The sequence below is a fragment of the Lontra canadensis genome, unplaced genomic scaffold, assembly GCF_010015895.1.
Source record: "Lontra canadensis isolate GAN:19392208 unplaced genomic scaffold, GSC_riverotter_1.0 scaffold40, whole genome shotgun sequence".
In the NCBI taxonomy this organism is placed as follows: domain Eukaryota; kingdom Metazoa; phylum Chordata; class Mammalia; order Carnivora; family Mustelidae; genus Lontra; species Lontra canadensis.
The window spans coordinates 4,089,930-4,117,887 of NW_022631034.1; the positions used below are offsets into that span (position 1 = coordinate 4,089,930).

The 27,958-nt window shown below is 34.4% G+C and overlaps 1 protein-coding gene across 5 annotated transcripts in view; it reads left to right on the forward strand.

Moving 5' to 3' along the window:
* The window catches only part of LRRC7 (leucine rich repeat containing 7), a 547,026-nt gene that overhangs the window by 468,839 nt on the left and 50,229 nt on the right, over nucleotides 1–27,958 (forward strand). For 4 of the 5 annotated variants that reach the window (XM_032870083.1, XM_032870080.1, XM_032870082.1 and 1 more), the window contains one exon: nucleotides 6,271–6,390. In XM_032870083.1, the coding sequence (XP_032725974.1) occupies nucleotides 6,271–6,390 (120 nt within the window). Of the gene's footprint in view, nucleotides 1–6,270; nucleotides 6,391–27,958 lie in introns of those variants that run through there. The other variant, XM_032870084.1, reaches the window with a different exon arrangement.

Here is a 27,958-nt window from a genome sequence, read left to right on the forward strand (position 1 = left end):
GGTCGAGGTTCAATTTCCCTGAGTCCTCACTGGGAGAGGAGAGAGACAAAAGTTATTTTCCTTTGACTTACAAATGCATAAAAACCTATTACAACATTTTTGTCTTGCTACTTAAGATAATAAAAATTTGTACCAGCAATTTAAGATTTCTTTGCCGTCTCTAAATGCTTGTTAGCCATGAGAATTGCACTGAAAATGTAAAGTAAGATCAATTTATAAAGAAGTATTTTCTGTAGATAAAACTGATAAAACTGTTCATTCTCCCATGGAAATATGGGAGCTCTTTTTATTTATAAAATTTCTGAATGACAATACTAGCCATCTTTAGGTAGGTGCTATGGCAAATACCTCTGGATGTCCTGAGGAACCTAAATTAACATTTTCACGTATTACCAGTTAAGTGCTGGAAACGGAGTTACAAAGACTCCTCAGGGAACGTTCAGGGGCTGAACTCCACATCCTTTCCCCATACACTGCTTGGTAAACCATACCTCTTGCAATTAAGAGAGGTGGTTTTTCGTATTTTCTCTGTCACACAGAGATGCTATTTTTGCAGCTTGTGTACCCAGAAAGGGAAGCTTTCTGTGATTCTAACCTTTCCCAACCTCCATATTGGTAACTGACGGAAAGGCACTATTTGTACTAGCTGAGGTCCTAACTCAGGGTGTTACTTGTTTTCTGGTTTGAGTTTCTGTTTGGTTACCAAACGTATCTAGTTATTTTTTTCAAATGTTTTAAACAAATTTATAATAAACTAATTAAAGAAGGTAGTTGTTTGTAAATGAAGACTGAAGAATCTGTTCTTCTATTTACAAAGTGAATATTGATGTAGATGAAGAGAGAAGACTCTCCCAGATTTTTCTGTGTTTTTGAATATTTCTAATTTGTTCATATTTATTACATGCCAGGTCAAGTTTTGTACATTTTTCATGAATTACAACCTCCACATAGGCTCCCTATACTATAAACAGTAAATTACATGTTCTATGGTAATTTTAGGCAACATATTAACAAAATGTCAAGATATACAACAAAATTATTTTAATGTTTAATTTCCTTTAATTTTTTTATTTACTGATGTTTATTCTAATTTCCTAAAAAAATTAATAGTACTTATAACCAGGCACTTAACATGTATAAATCATTATTAAATTATAAAATTATTACTATTTTCTATCTATCCATTTATTTATTCATTCACTCATTCATTTATCATTTATTTCCTGCCTCTCCAAAAAGCATTTATGGCAACTTTCTATGACATTATTAATGGTTCCATGTGCTTCTTCGGATGTGTTCTGTTGTAATTGAGCTTAGTTATTGCCTTGAAATTTTATGTTATTAGAGAGAAATATAATATTGTAAAATGTCAATTCAAATTGCCATTTTTATAATCCAGATTAATGGTAGAATAAATATATCACCAGGAGAATTAAGACAAGGATTTATTAAGAATCTACACTGTACCTGGTACCATTAGGTACCTTAAATATGTTTTTTCACACAAGCCTCACAGACCCTCAAAGGAAGTATTTATTTCCATTGTACAGACCAGGAAACTGAGGCTCATGTGTCACACAAAGGAATTTACCCACTTCTACCAATTTCCTATTGTTACCCTTGCACCTAAAAGTAGTAGTAGGTAGAATCTGAATCTGACTCTGCTTGGCACCAGGTTTCCTGCTGTTTTTACCATACAATGAAGCCTTCTCGCCTATTTATAAAACCTGACATTTTCAGAGAACATAACTCATCATTTTTGATAGAGCTCTTTCATGTACATTATTATCTTACATCATCTTCATAATAATCCAGAAAAACAGATCTTATGGGATGGAGAAAAGACTACACAGTAGAGTATATTAACTGATCTAAAACCTATCATGACCCAAATCATTCCCCATGTGCTACAGATACAGGACTCTCTCAGTTAGCAGAACCTAATAAATGCTCACAGTTACCTCACGCTTTTTAAGATTCACTTGCATTTCCTGGGCACTTGGTATTATCAAAAATACGCTTGAAGGCAGTGAAAGGTCAAAGATTGTGAACCCAAGTTAATCACTCCTGCTGCTGCAGCCCCAGAAACAATTGGGGCTGGGGAAGAAATCACTGGCCTCTGCTAGATCCCCTCTGCAGGTGTGTGCCTGACAGTATAGTGTGATCTCTTACACGCTGGAGAAAGTGACACTTTTTTTCTTGTTCCTTTCTTTTTAACTTCTACCACCATAATATTATACCATAGCACCTACTGCTTATTGGCTTATTGAAATAGACACTAATGTAAATTACAACTTCAGGAAATTATGGAAATATATGTATTAAATAATCTTTTCATAGAATTTTGCCTGGAAGAAGATGGCCTTGCTATCTGTTTTATTAGTTGATACTCATCCCACTATCTTTTGGATTAGAAAAATTTGGACAGAAATGTGTGCACCGAAATTATTTTTAAATTTCTAATGTCCTATCTTACCGCATCTATGTAGATGACTTAGGATCAAATAGTACCAATATTTGATATGCATTTATTCACCCTAATCTCAAGGGTTACTTACTTAATTCCATTTTTTTTTTTTTTTTCCGCTGAAAGCAAAGCAAGATTAATGCAGCACCTTGGGGCAACTTAGGCCTATAGCTTCTATTGATTCTGCTGCACTTATTACTGGCTACCTATCACTCAAGAAAAATTCACTTATCCTTCTAATTATGAAAAAAAAACCCTCCGGCCTATAAATTCACATGAATCCTTATGGATAATGGCTAAAATTACCAAAATAATAATGTTAGTATTCATTCAGACGCTTTTTCATGATGACAATGAAATGCTGGTTTAAAAAATCATCTGAACATTATATTGTGACCTTCAGAATAAACCCCTTGACATTACAATCATTTATATTGAAACTTGGCATATATTTTTAATACCTATTTTTTTAAAAATATGTGCTGAAAATGAATAATCTAACAATAATTTTCATGAGAAATACTTTTGGGAAGATTATTTTTAAAACATTTTTAAATCTATGGTAATGCTTTTTATGAACTATATGCCAATTATAAGCAAAATAGATCTTTGCGTTCTTAAGGCATATATCCCAAGAGCTTTGCAAAGTGCCAAATGTTAATACCACCCTCATATAATTTCACCAGCTAAATGCAGTAAGTATAATTTGTCAAGCATTCAGTGCACCCATTAATTAGCTAACCAAAGCAAAACTACTAGATCTGCTAAGCTCATTTATTCATATTTGTGAATCCTGTATATACACACATACTCACATCATAAGCACACACTCACACACATGCACATATATATCACAGATTTTCGTGCACATTTATGCCTCAGCAAAATTAGAAATTACTTCTTCCAGTAGACACTTGTGATCCTTCATGGTAGTCAAAAACATAAATGTTAAATCTATAAACGTCCACAGTCATTTCTGGGACTGTATCCCTTCAGCAAAACTTCTCCTTAACATTAGTGTATTTCTTAACAAACATAATTTGTGGGTGTTCATTAAATTATAATGACCATTTTCTCTATTCTCTTAAAAAAAATCTGAAGACCTACAGAATTTAGAAGCTGAGAAAAAGATGCATTATGGTGATTTTCCATGTCTTTTATATTTAATTAGTTATATATGCCAAGGAAAAGAAGACATTCTTACTATTTTAAAGTATCTAAAGAAAATATCTAGCATGTGGTGCTAGAAATATTTGAGTAAATAACTGAACCTCAATTTTATTATCTCTGCAATAACAAATTTCAACAGTGATAGCTTCATTACTTTTTTAATATTTTTCAGTTGTTCCTTTTAATCCTTTATAGAATTTTAACAACAAAGCAACTGCATTTATATACAAGTCAGTAACACTTTATTAAAAGTATAATTTTTTTGTAAATAGCTATACATCTTTCGAGACAGAATGTGAACCCACTATATAGTTTTCTTTTGGACCACCTCCCCACCCAATGTTAATAAATGGTTTTCGTGGTCTTTCTCTTTCTCCAAACTTAAGCCCCAGGGAGTCTCACTTACGAAAAACAAAAAGTCCAGAGCATTCTTGAAAAGAAGAAAGGAAATTGCGTTCAGGAAATTCTTTTAATTTTGGTGTCTAGTGAAAGTATTTTTTTCATGTGTCTGCATGTTTATGTTTCCTCTGACCCCTGTACTGTAGAAGCGGTGTGGTTGTTAATTCTAATTTTAAAAAGAGAAAGATTGATTCTTAAACTGAGAGCCTACACCATCATGATATTAGGATTTTGACTAAAGGATTTTTTTTTTTTAAACACCAGAAAGAATTCTGCAATTCTTAGTTGCTCTTTGTGAGCAACTAAGGACTCCTGTCTAGGCAACTGAAGCAAGGCTAGTGGAGGAAATAGGAAAGCAAGGAGGATGATATGGAGGGAAAAAAAAAATACTTGTGTTACATTCTGTCCTCTTCTCAAAAATAGATTTTGCACACACACCTAACCAGATGAATACATTCATTATCCTACTTCCCTGGCAAAGAAATCAAGCCAGAAAGATATGGATATTATTTTAAATCATTAATTTAAACCAAACCAAACAAACAAAAAACACCGGTGAGTAGTGCTTACGCTGAAAATTTATATTTTAAGTGCTTAACTTTAATAATTTGACTTGTCTTATTTTAATATGTAGAAAAATTGTGTGTGGGCATATGCAAATGTTTTAATCTGAAAAACGAAAAGACCAGAAAATTAATGCTTAACAACAGACAGACATTAAATAGTTATCTGGTTTTATTTCAAGTAGTATGTAGTTTTAATGTGTTACCTACATGTAATTTCTCAAACAAACGCAAGTGAATTCATTCCTCTAACCCAGATGCTTCAATTCAGTACCTGTTTTCTCTTTTTTCACACTTTCTGATAGACTCATGAAAAAGGAATTCTTATGGCCAAACCACAAGAAGAAAATTGAATTATCTCCTTACTTTTCATTATATCCATTAAACCTTAGGAAAAATTCATCTAGTGTCATAATCTTATTTTAAAACAGTTCTAAGAAATCTCTTTAAAAAAAAATGCATGCAGTCAGAATGCAGATTGCACGGTTATATAATTGTTTTTTAAAAAACAACTAGGACCACTCTGTGTAACAGATGAGGGCTGCCAAGCAGCCCATCTGTGCCATGTTGTGAAGAGAATGGCCCAGTTCTTCCATCTTGGGGCTGGACAATTCCTCACACAGAGTAGAGCTGTACATACAGCCTCTAACTAGGCTTTATTTATCTATAGGGATACTTCAAAACATGTACAGAAAATGGCATAGGAAAAACTGGGCAGAATTTCCCACCTATATAAAATTTCCCAGGAAATCAAGGAGTACCTGGATATCCTATATGTTAGGGGAGGAAGTCTTTCAGGAAAGTTGATCTGTTTCCACAGGAAAAATATACCAGTACTATATCCTCCACTGGAAGCTGTCTTTCTGATGGTGTATAATTACTTGCTACTACTCAGATCAGACAATGGAGCCCTCCCTGGTATCTAATATTAATAATAATAATGACAGAGGTATTATTATTTGTTAAAAATAATAAGCAGTAAATCAGCTAAAACTATATGAAGAGTTTAAACTTTAAATCATAAATGATCTATATAAATAAATTTAAAATCAAAACAGTCATTTATTTATACTGTGATTCTAATAGCACAATATTTTTTATGTTCCTTTCATATTTCCCTAAAAGCAATCTGTAGATAATGTCATAGTACCATAAATCTTACACTGTGTTAGTATTAACAATATGTTGGATAGTGCAAGGCATGTTCTAGGAGAATCAGTACAGCCTTATAAAATTGTTTTAGGTTATGGTTTGAAATATTGAAAGCTACATCCTATGTATTATATTGTTTCTGTTTATATTCTAAATGGTAAGATCATACTAAAGAATTGAATTAAGCAAGTTTCATATGTTGTGTTTTTTAATAATTGGTTAATTTTATTCTGATTTTTTTTTATTCAGGTACTGTAAATAACCTAAACTTTTCTCTAAAATTCAGTAAATAACTCTAAGGTGGTTATTTTAATTGAATTTCTCACGGCTTCCAAAAAGCTGTCAATTTAGAATACTTACTGAGTAAATAGTGTATAATAATTCTTCCAGTTCAGGATATATTGTGTTTCTGCAATTAAACAAAATTAATTTTATCATAGTCACTAGGGACTCTTTTCAGAAAACTATGATAAACGTCTGTTTCATCACTAAAGAAATGCCATACCATTTTCGCAATAGACCCCGTCCCAGCAAAGCAACATTTTAGACAATGGACAAGAAGATGTATCTCCTAGTGGCCAATGGAATCCTTATCCTCTTGGGAGGCGGGATGTACCTCCAGACACCATTACTAAAAAGGTAACCAATTTCAAATTAATGACACAAACCATGAACCTTGCACATCCATTGTAATATGTAATCCTTATCTTGTGTCTTAACATCATTTCTAATTTTGTAATAAATTTAGGCTAAATATTATCCCACTATAGGGAGTTCAGTTAACTGTAAGTACATTGAAAAGGATGAGAAATGAACATTACCAAATGCTAAGAAGTGGTAACAAATTTTTGTAAGCAACATCCTGCCACCTTTCTGCAGATACTGTCACCTCTTTCTGGTGCCCCACCTTTGAAGTGTAAGCACAGGGTTGTGGGTAATGCATACTTCTGATCCTCTTTCGTTTAGCAGTCTGGTGCAGTCAACTTGTGTAAAATGCAATTTGACTAAAAAAAGTTCGATTTATCATTTTTAAAAGTCATAGCAGTTCACTCATCTAATCATTCATTCAATAAATACTGAGCAACTCTATGTGTTCAGCTATGTGTTGAGCACTTGCTAGATACTGGGAAACAAAAATGAGTAAGATGGTGTCTTACCTTGAAGACCTTTTAGTCTAGTGAGGTAGCCTAAGTGATAGGTAGGTAATTATAATATCACATATTAAATCACCATGAAGGGAAGAAAAGAAGCCACAACCTTGGGAAGATAATTGTAGCATATATAAGGACAAGGGATTGGTATCCCAGAATATATTTTTTAAAACTCATATAGTCAAAAACAAAAGACATACAACACCACAAAAGAATGGTAAAATACAAGGGGAACTAGGAGAGTAAATAAACATTTTTAAAAACTAAATACTTTTGTCAATCAGAAATACAAAAAAAAAAGAAGCTATTTTATAGCTACTAGTACAAAAATTAAGAAGTCTGAAAAATGTAGGTTATTTGCAACTATAAGAGCAATGGAAACCTTTTTATAGTTCTCACAGGAATAAAAAGTACAATCACTTTGGTATCAAATTATCTTATAAAACTGAACATGAATATACCCTACTATCCAAAAATTGCCCTCCGGAGATATTATTCAAGACACTTGTAATATTTATAATAGTAGAAAACTGGAAAAACCCAAATGCCTACCACCAGGAAAGTATGTAAATAAACTCTGCTATTCACACAGAAAAGTACTTTAAAGCAATGAAAATCAGTTAATCATAATTATGATAATGTGTATAAACTTTAGAAACATAATTTGAGCAAAAAACAAGTTTCAGAAGATGGAACACATCAAAACTATCATATTTATAAATCTCAAAAACAAGCAAAACTAAAAATATATTGTTTAGGCATAAGTACATGAGTCAGAAAACTATTTTTATAAGGGAATGGTTAACAAAATTTATGATTATGGTTATCGCTGAAGGGAAGGTTGGAGGTAGGATTAGGGAGGAAATTTGTATTATTCTTGCTGCTGTTTTATTTCTTAAATTGAATTGTGGCTCTTACACTTAGTTCTTAAGTACATGAGTATTTATTTTATAATTATGTTTCATAACTTGCATATATAATCACATACTTTCTTTGTAACCTCGGTGATGATTTTCCTCTTGATGACTCCTTCAATGTTTTTTAAAATATACATATATATTACCTATCACATTATTTTACCTAAAATATTTGTTAATGACCTGATTTGCATGTATTACATGTTATTAATCTGCCTATTGGGCAATATTAAGCATAGAAGATAAACATAATGTAGTGTGATTAGTGCTATGAAGTTGGGATCTAGGGCTGTGAAAGAATCTGGAAAGGGCACCTGTTCTGTAAAGAAACTAAAGGAAGTTGAGAGGAGTGATATGAAATAAGGCTGGAGGGTAAATAGAAGTTTGATCATGCTGCATTTTATTCTGAAGGAAATAAGAAGAAAAACAGTGAAGTGTTTTAAACAGGGCAAAGCCAAGATTAAATTTTCATTTAAATAACACTTTGATAGCTTTACAGAGAATGAATTGTAGAGGAGAAAGACTGAAGGCGATGGAACCAGTTAGGAAAGTTCTTTAGTAATACAGGGGAGAGTAAATGGAAGCAATGGGTGGTGGCAAGAAATGCATAGATTCCATATCTTCTTCAAAGGTGAGCCAACATGATGTGATTGACTGGACATGGATATAGGAGATAGATATAAGTTCCATGATTGATACGCAGGTTTCTAATTTGGACAAGGGATTGATATTGTGCCATGCACTGAGATTGGAAGTACAAAAAGAGTGATAGGTAGAAGTGGAGGAGGGGAGGTTAACTTAAGTTTTAATGTGTTGATTTGAGGTATATGTAGAGTATCTGAGAGATAATGTTTACTGCTTATTTGGATATATTTATCTAAAGTTCAGAAGGGAAATCTCAGCTGAAGATACAAACTTAGTAATCTTCAGATACATGTCATAATTAGCTGTGAGTGAGACACATAGGTAACACAGAACTCCATGGAACACCAACATTTAAGGGATGTTCTTAGGAGGAACAGGAAAGGAATAACTAAAGATTTTATCAATAGGGTCCTTTCTGACCCAAGTTATAGGAAATTCAAGGGAAATAGCCTTGAATGTTAAATACTTAGCTGATTATCAATATCTAGAATAAGCCTCAGATCTAGTCTTCAGTTTTATAACCTAAATACTTAGGGCTTTTTTCCCTCTCCACTCATATCCATACTGTTGTTTTTATCCTAAAATTCGTTTCTCTCATTATTTTAAGTTGGCTACCAATGACAATTGGAGATACAAGCTTCCGTTTTCAAATCCATCAAGGGAGAAAACCAAATTCCCAATAGCTGTCTCAAGTGGAACATTTTAACCCTAAATCTCTCAACAAACCTCTTCTTATATCTCACTGATCCAAAACAGCTAAGGACTTCCTATCCCTAGCAAGTCTATGGAATTATATGATTGGCTTTGACTAATCAGCTGGAGTAGAATAGATAGGACTCTCAACTCCAGTGACCACTAAAAAACTAGAAGGAAATGTTTTAAGGAAGGAGTGGTCAACAGTTCACATGATGTGAAAAAATCAAGCAAGGTAAGTATGACTAAAGGCTCTTTGGATTTAGAAACAGAGAGGTCATTGGTGGCCTTGGCAAAAGCAGTTTACTTAACTGATGGAGTGGAATCCTTTGGAACTTACATTAAGGAGCAGATAAACATAGAAACCTAGAAAATTCAAGAAAGGAGCTTCCACTTGAAAGGAATGAGACAATTATAGTAGAACTAAAAAAGGATGTAAGGAAGCCAGAAAGAATATTTAAGATGACAGACTCCTGATCATATTTGAAGGCAGATGAGAAGCTATTGATGAAGAGGAAGTTGAAAATCTCAGAGAAAAAAGGAGGGGAACCTGCTTATTTATGAGGAAAGATAATAGGATGAATGTGACGGCAGAAAGTTGAAGGGATACCTATCAGAGTCGAGGGGAGGTTGCCTGACCAAAGGCGGGAACTATATCCACTTGTATAGTTGCAAAGTTCTAGTATAATATTCCCATAAAAGAAAAAGATTCATTCACTTATTACTCTAAATGGAATTAACAGATGTTTACATTATCCTCCATATATCCATTTTACCTGAATCTCTCTTCAAACTCCCTAATATTATGTTTAATCATATCATCAATACAAATCATAATGATCATTTGTTTGCTTCTCTACTTACTTTAAGAATCCCATGCAATCCTATATTGATTAAACATTTGTGAGGTTGTTCAATTATTGAATTATTGTTGTTCAATTATTTGAAGACCAAATAATTGCTTAATCTATCTGAAAACTTCATAACTTTTATATGTCTTGTCAGATGTGAAATATGTAGCATGTCTTTCATATATAAACTCATTTGTATCTTCTTCTTACTATCACAATGTGCATTTTCAGACTACCTCCACATTATAGCTCTTTGGCCTAAAATATGAGATTGTAGAACATACAGATGTGTCTACCTATCATCATACAGAGTAGAAAATATAAAGAATGCTCTAAATTTTCAAATTTAATTTTTTGTTATATAATAATTGAATATAGTAAGTTAATATTCAGTGAAAAGCAACCTTAAAAAATGAAAATGGTAATGGAATTATTAGTCTGGGCTGCAGAATTTACTGAAATAGCTATGAAAATTATACTCTTATTTATTGGGTTTATATTTCATTTTATAATGAATGTTTTTAAAAATCAATATTTTGCAGTTGAAGTGAGTAGTCATTAAGCTAGACGGAGTGAGAATGGAAAATTAAAAATTGAACTACAAATAGAATGAGGAATCAAAAGAGAATAAGTAGTGAAGTATTAGCCAACTCCATTAGAGTGTATTTCTTAAAGTCTCTGTATTAGACTTTTTTTCATGTTATTGCCATGCTATGCCTAGAGATACACCTCTGTTACTACTGTGGTACTCCAACTGTGTGACATTAGTGCTGTGATACTGCTGTGCTCAGAAACCACTGTGATGCTTCAGAGATTCGGTGGGAATCACAATTTTAGAAAGGTTTTGATTGAACTGTGGCTCTCTGTTCTGGTTATCATAGCTCTTTTGTTGATCTAATATTGGTAGTACTCATGGATATGCCTATAAGTACTCCAGGCACTAAAGGAGCACAAATTTGGGTACCCTCCAACACATAAAATTTTTTAGACACATCAAATAATTAGACAAAGATCATCAATCAGAAAAATTTTGTTCTTTATTGGCTGTTTCTGTCCTGAGTACCCGAGCGTGGCTAATGTTGAGTGTGTTAAATCCTGACTTGGTTTTTTGGTTTATTCTTTTTTTTTTTTTTTTTTAGTGGCAAGAGGTGGGATTTAATTGACTTATTTTTTTGATGATGTAATAGTAGGTGGTAGTTTTCAATTCTCTCTTGCCCTGTCAGTGTCCAAAATCTCAAATTCTAAATGTCCATTAATTCAGAAAGTCTGGGAGTCCTTACTAGAAGAACATGTCACAGCTATGTAAATCTCCCTCTGAATTCCAAGTCGTACTACTCAAGCACTTTAAGAATTGTTATTAAAAACTCTTCAGAGGAGATGCAACATGGGGGTTAAGGGGATAGGAGAAGAGTAAATGAAGCAAGATGGGATTGGGAGGGAGATAAACCATAAGTGACTCTTAATCTCACAAAACAAACTGAGGGTTGCTGGGGGGAGGGGGGTTGGGAGAGGGGGGGTGGGGTTATTATGGACATTGGGGAGGGTATGTGCTATGGTGAGTGCGGTGAAGTGTGTAAACCTGGCGATTCACAGACCTGTACCCCTGGGGAAAAAATATATATGTTTATAAAAAATAAAATTTAAAAAAAAAAAACTCTTCAGTGGCTGAAAACAACAGTGGTTTCAGGAGCATTTGTATGTTAGACTCCCACCACATCTCTGCATTAACTGCTGTAGTCTCTGGGATTATGCTGCAGTCACCCTACATAAGAATTACATAAGTCATCCTACGTAAGAACTATTATGTACCATATATTAAATATTACTCTGTGTCAGGCATAGATGTTTTCCTGTATTTCTTCATCTAATCCCTATGACAACCATATCCTATAAGTACTATTATTTTTATACACTGTATGAAGAAACTGAGTTTCTCAGAGACATGGAGTTTAGGTTACATTACTTGCCAAGATTTCACAGGTGACTAAATATTTTAGATTACTCTCCTACACATAAGAAAAAACAGTAGGAAGGTCATAGTGTAAAACATAAGTGAAAAATTTTTCATTTTAAAGTCAGACATTAGGGGTACCTGGGAGGCTCAGTCGGTTAAGCTCCTTCCTTCCATTCAGATCACGATCTCAGGGTCCTGGGATCGAGCCCCCACCTCCTGCTCAGGCAGGAGTCTGTTTCTCCCTCTCCCTCTGCTCCTCCCCCTGCTCTCGCTCTGTTTCTCTCTCTCTCTCTCTCTCTGTATCTCAAATAAATAAATAAAATCTTTAAAGAAAAATAAAAAATAAATTCAGACATTATAACCTGATTTGGCAGAATCCTTCCATAGGAATGACAAGGTTGTTTTTCTTTAATTCTGAAATGACAAACTCTTTTGAGAATATTGAGAGTCTTAAAAAAAATGTGGAGAGTCTTAAGGTTGAATATCCCTGGGAGATATAAAACCGAAGGATAAAACAATGCTGGAGCAGAAAAGCATTGCAGCAAAAAAGCTAAAGCAGCGTATTAAAACAAATGAAACTTAAAACATTTCCTCCTGAAAAGGATAACCAAGAAACTTTAAAATTCTACTGATATTAAATCTGAAAAAAAAATTTTTATACATAAAGACTAGACATTCAAAATTCTCTTTTAATATTAGCAACTCTTCGCTCCCCATGTGTCTGTTTTCCTAGGTTAAATAGATAATGATTTGGCAGCTAGTATAATAAAGATAGGTATCAAGGGTCAACATCAGAATGGACACAGTTGACAAGAAAAGCATAAAAACGCAGCTAATTTAGTCTTGGCTCACAAACTTATCCCTCATGCTGAATCTGCCCATGATTTTCTCCCCTCTACAATGCCAGCCCAGCCATTAAGGGCTTCATGATTGCCAGATGCTTGTCATCTCTGAGGCATGCCCAGGAACTCATTAGGAGAAACTTAAATAAATGTAAGAGAAATTATATGGGCTTTTTGATCATTTTCATGTCCTTTTTATCCTTTCTTTCCCAGGCCCCCAAACTGGAATTTTTGCTTTTTCAGATCATATGAACTATTAAAAAGTTATTTAATTAAGTTTCTGGGAAGGAATATTCATTCCTTATTTTAATTTTGGCATTTCTCCTATATCTTAGTATATTTTACCATTTCTTTCTATACATATTTAGAAAGAAAAGATTCAAAATACCTTATGAAAATCTCATGTTGTGTTGCTGTTGACCATATGGTCAAGACATCATTTTTGTTTTAAAACAACTAAATTAGGAGCACCTGGGTGGCTCATTTGGTTAAGCAACTCAATTTTGGCTCAGGTCATGATCTCAGGGCCTGCTTAAGATTCTCTCTCTTCCCTCTCCTACTGCCCTTTCCCTGCCCCCCAAAGAAAAACAACAACAAAAAACTGAATCAAATTTCTATTAGAATTGGTTTTTCATTTGGTAACAAAAGTCAATCTATTATAGAACTTTTCAAAAAAGTGAGAATAAATTGATCATTTTTAAATAAGAAGTAGATATTTTAAAATGTGACATACGAAAATTAACCTATATATTTAGTAATTTAAATAAAAGCATCCTAGTGTTATGCCACAAATATCTTATTTAAATCATATAACCATTAAGTTGTAGTCATTAACAAGTAACTTGCGCCAGACCTTTTGTATTAAAAGCAAATATTGCTACCCACACTCTATATATATGGAACAAAAATAAAAATAACAACAATTCTTGACTTTTATAATTTTGCTGAGACACAGTCATAGTGCGGTTGGAATCCTCTATATCAAATGCAAGGGAGAGGGTGGATATAGCTTGCTTACATGGAAATAGTGGAAAGTCTAGAATAGGTAAGAAAGTTGAATATTTAAATACTGGAAAAAGCAGGGATGGCAGAAAGTAGAGTAAGATCTACACTGTAAGAGAGCGAGTCAATGTGTGCTTGGGTGGCACAGTTAGCTAAGCATCTGACTTTTGGTTTTGGCTCAGGTCAAGATCTCAGGGTCCTGGGATGGAGCCACACTGGCTCTGTGCTCAGCATGGAGCCTGCTTGAGATTCTCTCTCCCTCTCCTTCTGCATTCCCACTTGTGAGCTCTCCCTCTCTCTCTCTCCCAAATAAATAAATCTTTAAAAAGAGAGAGAGAGAGCAAGCCAGTCAAGATGTGGAAGAAACAGGAAGATCAACCCAGTAAACCTTGCATATAAGGGATAATAAGATACAGAGAAATAGAAATGTTTCTCATTTCCATCAACTACGTCAGAGTCAGAAATATCTGTTCTAGTCTAAAATAAAACTGAAATGAAAAAAAAATTCTGAAACCTTAGTGATTGTCAATTCTATAGCTAAACTCTCCTTTTATACAGAAAGAAATATATCAGGTAGAGTAGGTTTTGCCTGAGACTTTGTATTCTTCCCTCCCAAAGCAATGTACATTATTGACAGTGAAGAACCTCCAGAAGCAATGCCTTGGCTTCATCAGTCCATAAGCAAATGAGAACAACTTTCCCAATCACTGTGAGTAATGCCAAGCACAATCCCGGCTCCCACTTTTCTGCTTCTCTTTCCCAGTCCTCATTTTTCTCCTCTGCTAGGAGCAAATTTTGCACTGGTCAGAGTAAATTTTTCTTCAATTTTTCTGGTAGACTGGGCCATCACTGAAACTCAAAAACAGATTCGACTCCTTTATATAGTCATTTTGAACTCCAGACATTTTTCTGAACATTAGGAAAAGGTCTTTCTGAGTCACCTGGTAGGTTGAGACTCTCCTTGCTTCCCTCATCCTCTTCCTGTCTCCTTCATGGGCGGTGGCATCACTTAGGGCTCTGTATTGAGCAATGTGAAGACTGCAGTGATATCCACGGTGATGGCAGTCTTCCACAAGGGCTGCTGAGCTTCAGGAAGAAGTAGCAGCCAAACCCATCCACTGGCAGTGAGCTCTGCCCAAACAAGAATTGAGTCATTGAAAGGGCAAATTGATGAAGTCATACAATTACATATTTTTAAATCATAAAAATGAAAACAAAAACAAAAACAAAAAAAACCTCTTAGCACAGTCTGTTGCCCTCAGAGAGACATTTCTTACACTAATATATGCATTTTTTCTCTTGACCAAAAACCACTTTTTTCAGGGAACTAAACTTTTAAAAGGAGAGGGCGGAAGTGGGAAGATACCAAATGTATGAACCTTTATCCCTAGCAGGACCCTGAAAACGACTGTCTAGATCTACAGTAATGCAACCCTACTTTTCTTAGAGTTTTGGGGTCCAGAAATAATTTGAAACTTATTATTTGCGTAAACATTAAGTAGCCACTCATTAATTTTACCCTTTGATTGTAAAACGAGTTTTAAGCAACATACCAGTTGCCTGGGAGGCACGCATACCCCCCCTCACACAAATATCCTTCCAGGTTAGAAGAGGTGAGCAGTAGAAGTAGGTAGGTAAAAATTCTCTCTTATATGGCTTTTGTGGCTAGGTAGCAATTATTGATAATATTGTTAGGCATCCACCAGTTACTCACTGGAGGCTCTTAGAAATTTCAGATGCTTATATTTAGTGACTATATTGAGAACATTCACTATCTTCCCCTGCTTAACACATATATGCTTCTTTCTCTACTAGAATAGTCTCAACATGGTCTTAATGACATAACTATTAGTTATTTTTCCAGAACAGGATAAAAATGCACTACTAGAGCTTGAGTTAAAATACGTACGACAATCCAAAGAACAATAATAGGAGTTATAAGCTAAGGGCTCAAATCTAGTCTTGAGAATTTCACTTTGCACTCCTTTTATGTCACCAGAATCAGACCTATTATTCAGATGGACTCTTTTAAAACCCAGCTTATTGATTGACTAACATGTTACCTTTTCCAGTAAATCAAGGTGGCCATGTCTTTCCCTAAATTAGAGAAATAAGAATGAATATATCCTATGAGATTCAATGCCCCCCATAATTGCAAATTATTCATATAAGAGAAAGAAGCCCAAATAAATATAAAGATTTGCTTGTTAAACAATAACTAATTGTCAAAGCAAAAGTACGTGGCCTGTAGGAAATCAAAAATTTCATGAAAAGGGCATGCACCGGACGCAGTACCATGTCCTTGGTAACACCTGAATCAGGAAGAAGGATTTGAAGAAATCACTGACATAATTTCCTCTATTTAATGACCCATTTCAAATATATATTTTATTAATGCAAACAGGATGATGTATTTAAAAAAAACATTTTAAGAGCTTTCAGATTAATTCTGAACAAGTCGTCATGGTTATTTTTTTTAAAGATTTTATTTATTTATTTGACAGAGAGAGATCACAAGTAGGCAGAGAAGCAGAAAGAGATAGAGAGGGAAGCAGGCTCCCCGCTGAGCAGAGAGCCGATGCAGGGCTCGATTCCAGGACCCTGAGATCATGACCTGAGCCAAAGGCAGAGGCTTAACCCACTGAGCCACCCAGGTGCCCCGGATGATGTATTTTTAATCAATTAATTTTAGTACTATTTAACTCAGATTTTTTAAACTTACTCTATTACTATTATGGAATGAAGTTTGTTCTCAAAAATAATGCAGGTAGGAGATTGTGGAAATATGAATGGAAAAAAGTCTCTAACTTAAAGCAAAATTGACAGTTGAATAAAACACTGTTCTGTTTCACAGTCGCTTTTTAAAATTTTTTTACTCAAACAGCATTAGTTCATTAACTTCTAGAGTGCATCCGTCTATCTCCTAATATCAGTGCCACACTACAGCTGTCTCTAGTAGTGAAAGACATCACAACATCACTGTCATAAAATCAGGAGATTATTCTCATCTGGACTGACCCTAAATTATTTCCTCTATTAAAGTGCAAACCCAAAGAGTGTCTATCAAATGACTATTAAGTCAGAAGTAAAGGAGGGGGAAAAAAAAAAAAAAACCTTGCCACAAATTAAAACAATAGAATAGCAGATTAAAACTATTTATTTCTTAAAATCCTGACATAGGTATTCTTTCAGACAAATGACTGTTCTACTTCAGAAAATTGAAATAACTCAATAACATTTATACTGTCTTCATTTTAGAAGAAATATAAAAGCAAAAAAATGCAAAATTAACCCAATGTGATAAAAATGTCCATGACTGAGCATGTAATTTGAAGACCTAAAGAACATGACACCTGGCAAATGATCAAGGATTATTGCCAAATAGAAGATGTCAAAATACTAAGATTCCATTTCTTGCCACTTGGTTTTTATCTGATTTAGTCTACTATCTAAAGTTTCTTAGAAGTCTTAAGGGTGAAAGGAATAATTGTCAATTTTTTGTTGTTACTATTAACATCTTTCTTTTATTTCATTTCAGGAATGTGTAAGTTAGCACCATCACAAAACAAAATGTAGGCTGAAAATGTCAGGTAGCTCCAATGTCATCATTTTTGCTATTATGGATCCTTTGTTGTTTTTCCCATTTGGTTAATAATTTCCAGTTCCATAGCTGTGTTTTGTAAATTGACATTTAATCATAAAAGAATATGCTTATGAGATTCAATAAGCAGGAAAAGATAGTCTGCACATATCAGCCAGCTCTCATCCTAAGGCCCATGCACTGAAGGGAAAGGCCTTACTGCCCTATCTTTTTATCTGTCATTTGGAGCACTGAAGTATATGACCAGTTTTTGACTCTAAAAAATTTTGTCAACGAATATTTTGAGTAATGCTCCTCCCAAAATTTTGCACTGTGCTAGCAGAATGTAATGTCACACAGTCCTCAGGGCAGAGGAAAGAACATCTTCCTGCCTCCTCTCTTTTAAGCTTCAGAGCTCCGTTCCAAGTTGTCCACTAATGCCCAAATGGGAGAACATAGATTTTTGGCATCAGAACTGCCCTAACTGAATATTAAAAAGGAGAGAGAAAGAGAGAAGGAAAAATAATGCTTAATAGTTTAGTTATCATGATCATAGAACAATTATGTCTAATACACGGTGGACTGTATCATGATGCTTAACATAGACATTCTTAACAAGACATTCTCATATCATCTTCAAAACAACCTTATTAGACAAGGAGCTAGAGGCATAGAATTAAGGAACGCAAAACTGGAGCCCAGTAATGTCTTCTTCTACAGCCTGGTCTAATCACTATGTTATACTCTTACTATATCCCTCCCACTCCACTCAACCAAAAAAATTCAGAAAACATTATAACATAGCCCTGTTGCAATAGTAAATAACCCTCAATATCAGGAATATATCTGGTATATAGTTAGCTAGGACTTTTTGCCACAAGTTGGTACTGTTTCTTCTGTTCCATGTTCAGAAGAAAGAAAGAAACTCTGGCACCAGTCATGTGCTTAAAAATGATTTTTGAGTCCTCTTCAACTTGTTTTTATTGACCCTATCAGTATTTTAGTTATTCTCAAATGCACTTGTTTACTAAATCTTCATTTTCTTTAATCTGACACATTTACAAATTCTTTACTTTTGTGAGTCTCAGAAGGAACAGATCAGGAACCCTAAGCATGACCGAAAACTACCTAGGGATTCTTCCATCATGTTGAATTTAGTTCATTTTGTTAATTTTGTTTTTCAATGATTTAGCCTGTCAAACTTCCTAATTATATCATCTAAGATTCCAACCACCACTTCCTGTTTAATATTGTCTCCATCTTCCAAGAAATAACCTAAATCCTGTCACCAAAAACGACTGGTAAAAGTGACAAAACTGCACTGAATATTGAATCAATCACTGGAAAATGACAATTACACTAAAACATAAAAACTAAGCTATGCACTAACCTGCAAGGGAAAAAAAAAAAAACTCAGTCTTTTTAAGATCTTGTGCGCTCTCTCTCTCTCTCTTTTTTTTTTTTTTTTTTGGCAGGAGTGCAAAAGAAACTGTAAGACTAACTTTGTCTTTAATTGGCCCTTGGGAATTTTAAACTTTTATTTTTTTTTAAATTTTATTTATTTATTTGACAAACAGAGATCACAAGTAGGCAGAGAAGCAGGCAGAGAGAGAGGAGGAAGCAGGCTCCCTGCTGAGCAGAGAGCCAGATGAGGGACTCCATCCCAGGACCCTGGGATCATTACCTGAGCCAAAGGCAGAGCAGAGGCTTTAACCCACTGAGCCACCCAGGCACCCCATGATTTTTAAGCTTTGCTGTTGAGTTTCCATCTTGGGGAAGAAAGGACAGTGATGCGTACCTTCTAGAGTGGTTCTAAAAAATAAGATCATGATATAAAATACTTATCACAGTGCCTGTCATATGTGTTTAATTATTGGTAGATATTATGATATTTATTATTTTAGATAAAACTCTGACATCATTGTCAACAATTAACACAGAGTTAATTATGGCAAGGTAAATTTTCACTTAATGTTTTTCCTAACAATAGCCTGTTAATGAGACCAAGGTCATAAGTTAGTTAGTATCCCTTCTGAATTACTATATATGAACACAGGCTGCACTCTTCACCTGGACAGTTTCTTGAAATAATATAAATAATGGGGATGGAGGTGTCTAAGGGGAAAAAATGAAGGTGAATCACCTCAACTTAAAATACTAGCAATATTAGTGAAGAGTGAGTAGTATCATCTCTACTTATGGCAGAATTGTGTTTTTTAAATTTGTGTATGCTGTACCCCTCCATAAAAGAGGTCATTTTTCAATATTTGAAGCAAAATGCATGACTTACAGCTTGCTAACAAATAACTTGTAAGACACAATCTCAGTAAACTGGAGTCTAGGGAAGCCTAGAGTTCAAGGATTGGTGGATTTTCAAAAGTTGGAATATTTAGGGGTTCATTGACTTTGAACTGGTGAAGCATAGTTATTTGAAAGAGACTATTGCTGATTGGCTAACTTTCAGGAGCAATTTCTAATGCAAATTGTCATTAATTAATTGTAACAAGTTTAAAAAAGAGTTTTCGTGGATGATTATTTATTGCTATGTCCAAAGAGCAATCAGACCTTTACTTAGCAGAGAATTTTTTATTCTCAGTGCAATTATTGAGTACTTACTATGTACCAAGCAATATGCTCAATTTATTACATTACCTTTAATCTTCACAATATTCTGTGAAACACTTGTCATTATCTATCGCTTTCATATGATAAGCAGAGGGGGCTTAGGTAACTTGCATAAGATTGCATAAATAAAAAGTGATAGAGCGAGAAATAAAGCCCAGAGTTCTCCGACTCCAAAAACTGTTTGTGTTATCTGCACTGCCTCTATTGCTTTTTAAATTAACTTCTGGCATTTCTACAACCCTCCATTTCTATAATTTTGTCATTTTAAGAATGCCATACAAATGGAATCCTACAGTATGTAATTTTAGGGGATTAGCTTTCTTACTCAGCATAATTCCCCAAAGATTCATTCACGTCATTGTGTGTGTGTTAGTAGTTTCTTGCTTTTTATTGCTGATGAGTGTATTATGGTAAGGATGCATCCGTTTGTTTAACCATTCGCACACTGAAGGAAACCTGGGTTGTTTCCAGTTTGGGGCTGTTATGAAGAAAAGTGGTCTAAACATTCATGGACAGGTTTTTGATTGAATGTAAGTCTTACGTCTCTAGGATAAATGTCCAGAAATGTAACTGCTGAATCATATGGCACTTGTGTATTTAGTTTTTGAAGAGATTGCCAAGTATGTTTCCAGAGTGATTCTACCATTTCCTGTTTCCTGCAGCAGCCTCTGAGCGATCTAGTCCCTCCTCATCATTGTCAGCATCCGTTGCTGTCACTATGTTTTATTTAGGCTGTCTGATAGTGATAGTTCATTGTGGTATTAATTTTAAGTCTTCTAACAGCTAATGATATCGAACATCTTCCCATGTGCTTATTTGCTGCTGTCTCTATTTTCTTTGGTGAAATGTTTCTTCATATCTTTTGACATTATTCCAAATGGATAATTTAGTCTCTTACTTCTGCCTTCTGAGAGTTCTTTATTCCTAATACTATTCTTGTCAGTTATGTGACCGGCCAATCTTTTCTTAAACTCTGTGGTTTGTGTTTCATTCTCAGTGTTTTACATTTAAGTCTGTGATCTATTTTGAGCTATTTTTTATATATATCAGGTGCGAGATATAGGTCAAGTTTCATTAATTTTGCCGATGGATGTCCACTTGAGCCAGCACCATTTGTTGAAAAGGCTCTTTCCTCTATTGAATCGTTTTTGCACCTTTGCCAAAAATCATTTGGGCAGATTTTTGTGAGTCTATTTATAGGCTCTCTGAACTGTTCCATTTATCAATCTGTCTGTCCCTCTGCCAATGCCACACAGTTCTGATTACGAGAACTATAATAATCTCGAAATCAGATAGGCTTATTCTTCCTGTTTTCTTCTTCTTTCCCAAAATCATTAGAGTTATTTTAGTTTCATTGCCTTTCAATATAAATTTTAGAATAATCTTATCCAGGTACATAAAAAATCTTGCTGGGATTTTTACCAGAATTTGTTTAACCTGTGTATAGATTTGAAGAGAATGACATCTTTACTATGTTAAGTCTTCCAATCCACAAGTATGTGTTCATTTATTTAAATCTTCTTTGATATCGTTCATCAGCATTGTGTAGTTTTCAGCGTAGAAGTCCTGTGCAGGCTTCATTTGATTTACACCTAAGTAGTTCACTTTTTTTGAGTGATTGTACATGGTATTGCTTGAAATTTTGATGAGCACATATTTGTTGCTAACATACATAAGTATAATTTGCTCTTGTATCCTGCAAACTTGCTCAACTCACTTGTTTGTTCTAGGAATTTATATTTGTTGCTTCTTCTGATTTTCAAATGTAGAGAATCATGTCATCTGCAAATCAGAACAGTTAATTTCTTCCTCTTCAATTCTGTATGCCTTTTATTTCTTTTTCTTGTCTTATCTTGTTGACTAGAACCTCCCAACTCTATGTTGAAAAAGAGTGGTGAGTGTGGACATCTGTGTGTCCTTCATCTTATGGAAGAAGTATTCAGTTTTACAACATCAAGTATAATGTTAGCTGTATGTTTTTTGTAAGTGTTCTTTATCAAGCTGGGGAAATTCCCCTCCATCCCTCTGTCTCTGGGGGGTTTTATTATAAATGGGTGCTGAATTTTGTCAAATTTATTCTGCTACCAATGATAGCATCACATGATTTTACTTCTGTAGCCCATTAATATGGTGCTTTGCATTGATTGATTTTGAAATACAGAACAAGCTTTCAACCACTGATATAAGCCTCACTTGGTCACAGTGTAGAATTCTTTTTTTATATTGCTGAATTCTGTTTACCAGTATTTTGTTAAGGATTTTTGTATTTATTCTTGTTTGTCTGTAGTTTTCTTCTTTTTCCCCTCTCTCTCTCTCTCTTTGGTACTATCTTTGTCTGGTTTTGTTATTGGGGTAACACTATTTTCATAAAATAACTTAGGAAGTGACCCTTCCTCTTCCATTTTCTGGAAAAGAGTGTGTAAAATTGGTATTAATTCTTTTTTTTAAGATTTGTTTATTTATTTTAGGGAGGCAGAGAGAGAACATGTGTGCACAAGTGAGAGGGGCAGAGGGAGAGGGAGAGAGAGAATCTCAAACAGACTCCCCACTGAGTAGAGCCTGAAGCTTAGCAGACTATGCAACCCAGGGACCTGGTGTTAATTCTCATCTAAATGTTTGGTAGAATTCTCCAGTGTAATCATCTGGACCTGGAGATTTATTTCCTAAGTTTTTAAATTATAGATTATAATCTTGATAGTTATAGGGCTGTTGAAATTATCTATTTCATATTGGATGAATTATGGTAGTTTGGGTTTTTCAAGAAAGTGACCCATTTCATGTGAGTTTTCAAATTTACAAGTATAGAGTTATTTGTAGTATTACCATATTAGCCTCATGATGTTTACAGGATCTATAATCATATTCCCTTCTTAATTCTTAATTTTGGTAATTTGCGTATTCTTTTTTTTTCCTTTTGCAATCTTACTAGAAGCATGTCAATTTTATAGATTTTTTTCAAAGCACCACCTTTTTCTCATCTATTTTATCTGTTGCTCACTTTCCATTTCATTAATTTCTACTCTTTTTATTATATCCTTCCTTCTGCTTGCTTTGGATTCATTTAGCTTTTCTTTCCCTAGACTCTTGATGTAGGATCTTAATTATTGATTTGAAACTTCTTCTTTTCTAATACATGCATTTAGGGTGATAAATTTCCCTCTCAGCACTGCTTTAGCTGTGTTCCACAAATTTTTATGTGCTCTGTTTTCATTTATGTTCAGTTCAATGTATTATTCCTCTTGAGACTTCTTTGACCCATGGATTGTTTAGAACTGCACTGTTTAGTTTCCAAGTATTCAGATAGTTTTATTTTTCTGTCATTGGCTTTTAGTTTGATCCTATTGTGGTTGGAGAATTCATTGTGTTATTTCAATTCTTTTAAATTTATTCAGATTCATTCTCTGGTTCATGACATATTCTTAGTAAATATTCTATGGGAATGTGAAGATACTGTGTATTCTGCTGCTGTCAGGTAGAATGTCCTATAAATGATAATTAGATCTGGTTAGTTGATGGTATTATTGAATTCTTTTATTTTCTCACTGATTTTTAGTGTAGTTCTATCAATTGTTGAGAGAAGAGTGTTGAAATCTCCAGCTATAATTGTGGATTTGTTTATTTCTCTGTAAGTTCTATCAATTTTGCTCTACACACTTGCAGCTCTGTTGTTTGTTGTGTACACATTTAAGATTGCTGTATCCTCTCAGTGGACTGACTGTTCTCATAAGATCTCTCTTTATCTTTAGTATAATTTCTCTGTTCTGAAATTGACTTTATCTAGTATTAATACAGCTTCTTCTCTTTTCCCTAATTAATATTTGCATGATGTATGTTTTTAATCCTTTTACTTGTTATCTGCCTCTATTGCTATATTTGAAGTAATGTCTGCATATAGTTTCTATACTCTACATATAATTGAGTAATATTTTTTAATCCCCTCTGCCAAGATCTGTCTTTTAATTTGTGCATTCAGTCTCCTTGCATTTAACTTAAGAACTGACACGTTAAGGTTTAAGTTTTTGTTTTGTTTTGTTTTTTACTAACATATAATGTGTTATTTGCTTCAGGGGTACAGGTCTGTGAATCCTCAGTCTTACACAATTCACAGCACTCACCATAGCACATACCCTCTCCAGTGTCCATAACCCAGCCACCCTCTACCTCCCCCCACCACCCACCTTGGTTTGTTACCTGAAATTAAGAGTCTCTTATGATTTGTTTCCCTCCCCTGTCCCATCTTGTATCATTTTTCCCTCCCTTCCCCCCACAACCCCCAGTTTAAGTTTTAATGTATTTTTTTGCTTTTTTCTATTCTCTCTCTCTCTCTTTGTTTTGCTTCTCTCTTTTGTTTTCTCTCTTACCTGTTTCCTGTGTGTTATTTTTTAGAATTGCATTTTTATTTATGTATAGTGTTCCTAGCAAGTCTCTTTGTGTTGCTTTTTAAATTGTTGCTCCTGCTATTACATTGAATATACATAAATTACAAGAGTCTGCTAGTTTCATCACTTAAGGGTTCAAGTGAAATGTAGGAACTTTTTATCTCTCTTTACATCACTTCACCCTTCTCTATTTATAATTGTCTCAGACATTTCCTCTACATACATTTAGGACCACCTCAGATAGTGCCATAGTTTTGCTTCAATTATCACACATATTTCTGAAAACTCAAGAAGATAAAGTGCATTATATTTACCCATATGTTTGTTTGCCATGTTCTTTCTTCCTTCCTAAAGTTACTTCCTGAAGTTCTACTCCATCTTCTTTCTTTTATTATTTCCATTTATTTAAAGAACTTCCTTTAGCCATTATTTTAGGATAGGCCTGGTGGTGACAAATTTTCTTCATTTGTCTTCATCTAAGAATGTCTCAATTTCCCTTTCATTGCTGAAGAACATTCTCATTGGTATAGAATTTTAGGTTGACAGTTCTTTTTCCTTCAGCACTTGAAATACTGTGCCACTTCTTTCCTTTCTCCATGATTTTTGCTGAGACATCCACTGTCATTTGAATTGTTCTTCTCTGGTAAGATGTCATTTTTTTCAGGCTACCTTTAAGATATTTTTCTTTTTCTTTAGTTTTCAGAAGTTTAATTATAATGTGTCTATGCATGGTTTTCTTTGGGTTTAATCTGTGTAATGTTAGTCTCTCTGCTTCTTAAATCTATAGGTTTTTGTCTTCTGACAAATTTCAGAATTTTTCAGCAATTATTTCTTCATTTAATTTTCACCCCCATTCTCTTTCTTCTCTCTTTTTGATAATATGATTGTCAGAAGTTTTGTATGGTCTCATATGTCCCTAATACTCTGTTCATTTTTTTTTCAGTGTGTTTTGATCTCTGTAATTCAGACATGATAATTTCTATTGCCCTATCTTCTAGTTCACATTTGTCTCCTTTCCTCTCTGCATTCTTCTGTTAACCGCTTCCACTGGACTTTTCATTTACCGTATTTTCCAGCTCTAAAATTGCCATTTGATTCTTTTTAATATCTTCTATTTCTTTGTTGATAATTTATTATTTTTGCTGCATTTCTATTTTTTTATTTGTTTTTAACACATACATAATTACTCATCAAAACATTTTTTTAATGGCTACTTTAAAATCTTTGTCAGATAATGCTAACATCTCTGTCTTCTCAGTGTTTGTATTTCCTGATTATCTTTTTCCATTCAGTTTGACATTTTCCTGGTCCTTGGTATGACTGAAACCTGGACATTTTCATATAATGTTATAAAATCTGGATTGTACTTAAACCTTCTGTTTTAGCTGGCTTCTTCTGATACCACTCCAGTGGGAGGAGAATGTGTCACTGCCTCATTCTGGCCAGGTAGAGAGAAGTCCAATTTTCCCATTCAGTCTCCGTTGACACTTAAGGCAAAATCTTCTTGTTTTTGCTAGGTGAGATTGGAATTTCCATCTCCCTAGATGGTCTCCAATGATACAGTGGGGATAGCCTCACTGGGTGATAGAGAAGGTCCTGACTCTCTACTAGGACTTCTCTAATCATACTATTGCTAAGGTAGAGGGCTGCCTCATTACTGCTGGGTGGGTATGGAAGCCCAGGCTCCTTGTGTGATCTCTATTGGCATCTTTGAGGTGAGGGAAGTCTTGCTACAGGCAGATGGGAATGAATGCAGTGGTATCTAACTTGGCCTTCTTGGACACTACCCAGGCAGGAGTGTTAATGTGCTTTGTTATAAGAGTAGAAGTCTAGGGTCCACACTTTACTCTGGCTGGCATTGTCAGGGTGGGGCCACAGTTTTTTCCATGATGTTTGGTTATAGGAGAATAGTCGTTGTCTAAAAGTCTTGTTTTTCTAGGCTGTCCTTTTTCTGGTCCCTTGGCTAAAGAGAGAAAGATACTGTTGGAGCTTGTCTCTTCTGCATCTGGTGGCATTTTGGGGTTGCCTACTTCCTCAGCTCCAAGTCTGGGATACATGACCCAAAAATAAAACTAAGAGATTCACTGCCATGCTGTTACTTGGTCTCCATATCTGAGTTGATCTACTTTCTTCTATCTTCTTTCCAGAGTTTCCTTATATTTGTTTACATAAAATATCCAAGGTTTTAGTTGTTCTTGCAGGGAATGGGGATGGGTATGTCTACTCCATCTACCTAAAATCAGAAATCCAACTGTCTAGATTTTTAAAACTTAACCTGCTTACTAAAAAAAAGTCACTATAGAACACATGGTATAAAGAGAATATAATGGGACTGTTTTGTTGTTATTGTTGTTTCTTTACAAAATTACTGAAACTGATTCATTTAAGTGAGTGTCACTGGTTCCTTGAAATTAGTTACTGAGTTATCCTTTGTAGGTAATTCTGTGTTGTTGACACTGCTCCCAAACATTTTTTGAACTCTACGGAACTCTAATTTGAGAGAATGAGTTGTGTCCCTTTGAATATTCTCATTGGCATAAACTGTCATCCTTTGAAGCTGCGTTTGATTTTTTGAAGCAACCCCAAGTGGTTCAAGACCCAAGATGGCTAGTAAAAACAGATGACCAAATTGGGTAATATACTTCTCAGTCTAACAGTCTTTTCTAAGAGAATAGTGTGAACCAAAGTATTTTATAGTAAGAAAGTCATTTCTTTTCTATTATACAAAACTTCCCAAACACTTTAAATTTCTACATAATAAGCCTGATTACTTGTGGGCTGAATTTTGCATGAACAGTGCCCTTTGGTATCAAATCAATATTTCTTTTCTGTGATGTTGACATTGATGTTTTCTTGGGTCCTATGGATATTGGAGTTTTTCTCTGTAAATTTTGACAGTATGGTTTTGGGTCAACTTGAAAACACTATATTTCATCACTATTCCTCTCAAATACATGTTATTTTGTCCAACCTCCCCTTGAAAGTTCAAAACAAATGTCAGATCTTCTCTATTTCTTTTTATCATTCAAAATGTGTAGCACAGTCTTTACAGAAACCTTTACGTTCAAATTCCCCTTCAGTATGAGTCAGTGTTCTCAAAGCTAACCCTCTGCTTGAACAAATCCAGCCTCTGACATTGTCTACATTTTCATTAGCCCTTTGTACTTCATCATGAGCATCCTTATTACCTTTCTTAAGCCTTTGTGCCAGTCAAAAACAAAAACAAAAACAAAAACAAAACACTTCCCCTTTACAGTCCCTCCAACACCATAATTGTCCCTTTAGATGTCTTGTGTCATTTATGTTTGCTTAACTTCATGCAAAATTTAGTGTTAATTCTTGGCTTTCAACAGCTGTCACCCTCCATCCCCATTCAATACAGCCTGTAATCCCAATAGAGAGTGAAAAAACAGTACTGCAAACAGAATCATTTTATAGCACATTCTTTCCATGCCCATGGTTTATCAAACTATCTGAGAACATGAGCTTTGTCACTTCATAATTGTGGGAAGATCACTAAATACACTTATTTGTTTAGCTATAATGCTCTGTGTCACACCCATAGGAT